Source organism: Sitodiplosis mosellana, unplaced genomic scaffold (genome assembly GCF_009176505.1).
Source record: "Sitodiplosis mosellana isolate CC-2019 unplaced genomic scaffold, AAFC_SMos_1.0 Smas_scaffold_80, whole genome shotgun sequence".
NCBI lineage: Eukaryota > Metazoa > Arthropoda > Insecta > Diptera > Cecidomyiidae > Sitodiplosis > Sitodiplosis mosellana.
Window position 1 is genome coordinate 409,609 of NW_022595322.1, and position 6,322 is coordinate 415,930.

The 6,322-nt window shown below is 34.3% G+C and overlaps 1 protein-coding gene across 1 annotated transcript; it reads left to right on the forward strand.

Moving 5' to 3' along the window:
• The first annotated feature begins 2,911 nt into the window (after positions 1–2,911).
• On the forward strand, positions 2,912–5,628 carry LOC129570809 (probable cytochrome P450 6a13). The gene is made up of 8 exons (XM_055450533.1): positions 2,912–3,228; positions 3,366–3,600; positions 3,666–3,761; positions 3,825–4,018; positions 4,134–4,258; positions 4,329–4,695; positions 4,822–4,925; positions 4,995–5,628. Exons 1-8 carry the CDS (start codon positions 3,047–3,049, stop codon positions 5,171–5,173), a joined length of 1,482 nt encoding a protein of 493 aa, XP_055306508.1. The 5' UTR covers positions 2,912–3,046; the 3' UTR covers positions 5,174–5,628.
• The last annotated feature ends 694 nt before the right edge of the window (positions 5,629–6,322 follow it).

Sequence of the window (6,322 nt, forward strand, 5' to 3'; positions counted from 1 at the left end):
TTCAGAAACTAAACCAAAATTCGTTTTAAATTTGATTCAAATGTTTTTATCTCTTTATTGAATGAAAATGCAAAAAAATATTGATTTGGAATTGAAAAATTGGAACAAAATGTGACGAGTTGAAAAAAATACCATTTAAAATAACCACATTTTTCTTGACCAAAATCGTAACGCGTCTTTTTTTACATTGTATTTATATGGCAGCCCTTCGAATCCATAGAACAACATGAATGAGCAAACAGCGAAGGAGTGATTTGAAACTCTCCTACGAAAGCGCGATTTTTAACAAAATTAAGAACAAAAAAATGCAAGAAATTTTGAATTATTATACCAGTTTGATACGAAAAAAGTGGGTTAGAGGGTGCTAGGTTGTTCCTGGCCCCTATTAATTTGATGAATTACAGTAGAACCTCGATTATCCGTCAGGCACCGGACCAGCGCATTGACGGATAATCGAAAAAGACGGATAATCGAGACTTTCATATAAATAGAACAAAATAATCAAAATTTCCATACTTTCTAATTAGTTTATGATGAAAAACAAGGTGATGTAAAAAATATATAATGGATATGAGAACAGATTTGGTGTATTGTCCAAAATATTGGACAATCTTGTATATACGAGAAGTGTACCGAAAACGCAAAGCCTCTGATTTCAAATCTTATTGTGCGAATGTACAAGGGGCACACAATTGATTTTGATTATGAAAGTTAGTTGGCAACTTTATTCGTATGTTCAAGTGAAATAAACTGAAAAATGAACTGAAAAAAAACTTTTCTACCTTGAAAAGGTGTGACGGTTAACGGAGGTGACGGATAATGGGAGGACGGATAATCGAGGTTCTACTGTAAATCGGGTGGTAGTGATAAAATCAACCGGAGAGCCTATTTTGGGTACCTCCCGAACAAAAGTTCGATTTTTCAAGGAATTTTGAACTAACATATCGATTTAATACCAAAAAGGTGGGTTAGAGGGTGCTAGGTTGTTCCTGGGCCCCTATTAGTTTGATGAAATAAATCTAGTGGGAGTGATAAAATCCACCTGGGGAGCCTATTTTGGGTACCTCCCGAACAAAAGTTCGATTTTTTGAAGGTTTTTCATAGGCTAGGTATCCTAGGGTACATCTGGGGTGGCTGAAAATTTAATGGTTTCCAAGTCTAACGAAGCACAAACGTTTGGTACTTGCAGAATTTCATTTCCCATTCTGGTATTTGAGCAATCGCGCTAACAAATTTTTGCGTACAGCGTACAGCGTACAGGGTACGACACACCCACATTAACATAGCAAAATAACTACTGTATCGTGCTTTTTGGTGTCGAAAATGGATAGAAAAATGGTTTTTCGGGGTACCTAGGCTTTGGAGTGATTACAATACTTTTACTCACGACATGGTCGTGCGGAAAAGTAATTTTTTTACGCCAGACGCTTTTTTTGTGAAAAAAAATGAGTCTGGCAAAAAAATCTAAATTTTTTACATGAAACTTTCCGATTTTTTTTAAGAAAAAGTTTCATGTAAAAAATTTAGATTTTTTTGCCAGACTCATTTTTTCTTATGAAAAATGCGTCTGGCGTAAAAAAAATTTTTTATATGAAACTTTGGAAAAAAAAAATTTGAAAAAATAATAGGAAAGTAATAGGCATTACTATTACTATTACTATTACAGGCTATTACATTTACCCATTACTTTTCCTATTACTTTTGTGACAGGGTAAACCTATTACATGTAATAGTAATAGTAATAGTAATAGGTAATTTTTTTTACAAAAGTAATAGTAATAGTAATAGGTAATAGGCATTACAATTTTTTACTTCTATAGTTATTAGCGAAAATTATCGCAGAAAAATAATCTTTTGAAGTATAAATCTAGCGCATTAACTTTTCGATTTGTTTTCATTTAATGCCCATATTTTGAGATAAATGAACAAACCTATCGGTGTGAATGTCTAATGTTTTTCTGAGCCTAACTATGTATAGTTTAACTATTGTTTTCGATAAAATATACGTTAATTTCATCAAAATTTCCAAAAAGTGTGAAGCAACAAATTAGAAAAGGCCTTTTGTATGTAGAACAAGTGTACTCAAAAATCGAAAAATTGTGAAAAAAATTTCAATTGTGTTCTCTATGTATCAAAATTCATCACATTCGCAGTTGGAGGTTGTCTCATTTCGAAAAACTCAAAAAAGATTCTTATAATAATTATCACACCACAGATTTTCTATGCATTCACTCTTAAAATATATGAAATAGAAAAAATTCGAAATGTTAGTCCCATTTCTGTATGCTGTATGACATGAAAAATAAAATATTCGTAACTAAAAAAAATTCTGCGATATAGCTGTGCCATATTCGTATCTTAATAACCATCCTAATAATTTTGAGAGATTATTGAGATCCGATCATAATACCGATAAAACTTAATAACGCTATCAACTTTTTATCAGGATGGTCCAAGGGCAGTGTCAAACCGGATCTGGTCCATCCTGAAGATCCACTTCCAGAACTGGGAGCAGTTCTGGTCGATCCTGAGGATCCAGCAAAACCCACTTCCAGAACTTGATGATTATTAAGATTGAATGTTGATAAATTATCAGGATTCGATCTTGATAACTTCCAAAATATATTATTAAGATTCATCCGATAACGTTATTATTTGAATATAGTTAATATCCTGATAAAAAGTTGATAGCGTTATTAAGATTCCATCATAATAACGATATCGAACGATATTTTTAGTTTATTACGATATCTTGATAAAAAAAAATCGTGAGCACAGCTATATTCTGCGACAATATTGTTTTCGGGGAATCGTGAAATCTGAAAGATCTGAAAAAACCGGCTTGCGCCCCCCCCCCCTCTGAGAGGCTTAAATGATTTAACATGACTCGATCGTAATGAATTGATAAACATATGAGTGGCATACAGTATAAAGCCAGAAATAGAACTTGTCTCGATTCAGTGTAGAAGTGCACGTCGTACAGTCAACATTGAAGAGTAATTCAAGTGCGAAGATAAAGAAAGCGGCGAAAGTCTTTTGAAACAAAATGTTTACGATTGTGTTTTTATTGGGAGCGTTAACGCTATTCTACGTTTGGTTGAAATGGAATTATACGTTTTGGAAGAGGAATAAGGTTCCGGGGCCAGAACCAACGCTGTTCGTTGGGAATATTGGATCAACATTTACTTTTTCGGAACATTGGGGCGTCATTACGGCAGATTGGTATAAGTAGGTCAAGTTTAATATCTAGGGTTTATGTGTTATGAAGTTAGAAGTGAATGTATCGAAAGCAAAAAAAAGATTCCAAACCAAATACTTGCCAAAATGGAAGAAACTCATAACACTTAATTCACTTTGTCTTGAAGAAAATATTCGGAACCCTATATAGGATACTACAAGATGCTTAAACCGACGATTTTGGCTCGTGATCCAGATCTTATCAAAGACATTATGATCACAAATTTCAATAGCTTCCGTGATAATGATTTTGCCTTGAGCAAAAAACACGATCCATTATTTGCATCGAATCCATTTTTTACGCGAGATGAAGAGTGGCGTGAGGGACGAAAAATGATTTTATCAGCATTTTCTCAAAGCAAAGTAAAACCGATTTTAACTATTCTGTAGAATGTGTAATCAGGGAAAACAATCTATTCCAATTTCAGATAAAAAGCATAATGCCGGTGATGAATGGTGTCGGAGATGATTTTGTCAAGTACATCAAATCATTCCCAACTAATACCGATTTCAACGCGAAAGACGTATGAATCATTACATTAGCCAAGCCGTTCTGAATTAAATCATCTAAATGAAATTGTCTGTAGATTTCAGTTCGATTCACAACGGAAAATGTGATCAAGTGTACATTTAGCATAGATCCGGGATGTTTTAACAAGGAACAGGAGTCAGAGTTTTTGGAAGCTGGAAAAAGACTATTTGCGCCATCCTTTATGGCGGCACTGAAATTTTTGTCTATACCGCTTTTGCCACAATGGGCATTGGATCTTATTCCAGTACCGTAAGTAAATTTATGCGAAAATATGAGTTTTGGACACATTGACCTAAACTTTGAAATGCACTTTGTGTTTTTTTATATTTTAAAGAATTGTGATTTTGATTTTGTTTCTCCATAGTTTTCTACCAGCTTCCATAGATCATTTGTTCCGAACTTTAGTTGGCACAAATAAAGCGTCTCGATCGAAAGATTTCCAAAGTCATGACATCCTCCAAATTCTGCTTCAGTTGCAAGCCAAACATAGTAAGATTTTATTTCACTGTAGAATAGTGTCAAATATATTGTAATAATCGATGATTTTTTACTTCCGCAGATTTTGATGATACTTCTTTGGCTGGACATACACTTTCGTTGTTTATTGATGGTACAGAGACTTCCAGCACTGCATTGTCGTATGCATTGTATGAATTGGCTTTGAATCCGGCTTGTCAACAGAAGGCTTTAGATGAAATCACACAAGTTATATCGAAACATGACGGTAAATTAACAGCTGAGGGTCTTCAAGAGATGATTTACGTCGAAGGTATATTACATGAAGGAATGCGCATGCATCCACCCTTGATTGTGTTGGCTAAGACATGTACTAAACCGTATACACTGCCCAAAACCAGTGGTCAATTAGAGCCGATCACCATCAGTCCGGGAATGGGTGTTAGTATAAACGTGTGGGGGATTCATATGTAAGTCAGAAAATATTGAAACCAAGCATATTTCATTGATTTTGATTTTCCATTTTTTTCAATACTCAATGGGACTTATATTTGATATGATAAATCCATATTTCTCGACCTTTCGTACCAAAATAGGGATCCAAAGTATTATTCAGATCCAGAATCGTTCAACCCGTCAAGATTTAATGAGGAGGAGCAACGTAATCGTCACAAAGGCACATATTTAGGTTTTGGCGAGGGTATATAAGTCTAAATAAATTGTTTTGGTTGAATCATTGTATTTTGCATTAAACGAATCCTTGTTTTAGGGCCACGCATTTGTTTAGGTCAACGCTTTGCCATTGCTCAAATAAAAGTTGCTTTGGCCTATACCATTCAGAATTTCCACATCAAATTATCGCCAAATCACAAGCCAATTGTTATCGATCCACAAACATTTTTGTCGTATCCGAGGGACGGAATTCTAGTCCGACTGGAAGCTCGTTGAAATGTGTACCAAATAATCAAATCATTCGAAAGGTGTCATTTAAAACAGCAACCATAGTTTAGATTGATTTATTTACTGTTCCATAAATTTGCTGATTAACGCAACATTTGAGATTCGTTGTAAAAGTCTTAATTGAAATAAATTGAGCTGTGTTCATATCCACGTGCAGTATCGTGGAGCACTATAAATTGTGACCTTGCCCGTGGTTTGAAAACTAACGCTCAAGTCAATTGACATCAATTCAGACAATGTTTTTTAAATATACGATTATGGATGAAGATTATTAATTTACTTTGTGATGTTTCGTCGTTTCGTTTTGCAAGAAAATCTCACGTAGTTCTATGTGAAATAATTTTGACCGACAATAACAAATGACATTTTGATATTATTGGTTTTCATATACGAATTTTTCTTCAAAATAAACGAAATTAATTTCAAACACAATTTGACTCAAATATTCATATGAAAAAGGTGTTTTTTTGTTCATTTTTGTTTTATTGTTTAGTTATTATTCAGCTTGTGATTTGACAAAATACCATATGTTGGATATGACCAAATAATAAAGCAGTTCAATCATCTACATGACTATTGATTAAGCTTGAACCGTTAATAAATCAAATGAACATCTGAGTTGATGTTGACTGTAAAGTTAGAGAACAGAGCCTCATTGCCTATATATCTCAATCAGTGCGGATCAAAAATTCTACTTTGAAAAGTAATTCAATTGCGAAGTGTTTTTTTTCACGGCGATGAAGCTGCAACAACAATAACACGTATTTCCAATGAAAATATAAGACGAACTCTACTGACACGACGCTTGTGGTGATAGTTGAAGATTTCAATGACATAAGCGTATGCATGGCCGATAATCAAGTAGCCTTTCGCGCAAACCGTATAAATGCTATGCTAGCGTTTCTGTATTTTGTGTATATATTGACCGCTCAAGGTGTGTTCTTTGTATGACCACTAGAGGCAGGTCGAATGTTGTCGTCAGCATGGATTTTAAAGCCGCGATTTTTTTTATCACAAGAGATTTAGTGTTAAGGGCCCTTGCACATAGTGTAAGAATATTTCCTGTGTGTCTTGGTATATTTGTTGCTGTGTTTATTAGCGCCGCGAATTCCATAGTGGCTGGTTTGTATAGTTGAT

What these genes read in the sequence shown, in the direction of transcription:
- LOC129570809 (XM_055450533.1), top strand. Translation starts at nt 3,047, where the DNA reads ATGTTTACGATTGTGTTTTTATTGGGAGCGTTAACGCTATTCTACGTT. An exon ending in CAGCATTTTCTCAAAGCAAA is followed by an intron (nt 3,601 to 3,665) that starts GTAAAACCGATT and finishes TTCCAATTTCAG; the next exon opens with ATAAAAAGCATAATGCCGGT. An exon ending in ATATTTAGGTTTTGGCGAGG is followed by an intron (nt 4,926 to 4,994) that starts GTATATAAGTCT and finishes TCCTTGTTTTAG; the next exon opens with GGCCACGCATTTGTTTAGGT.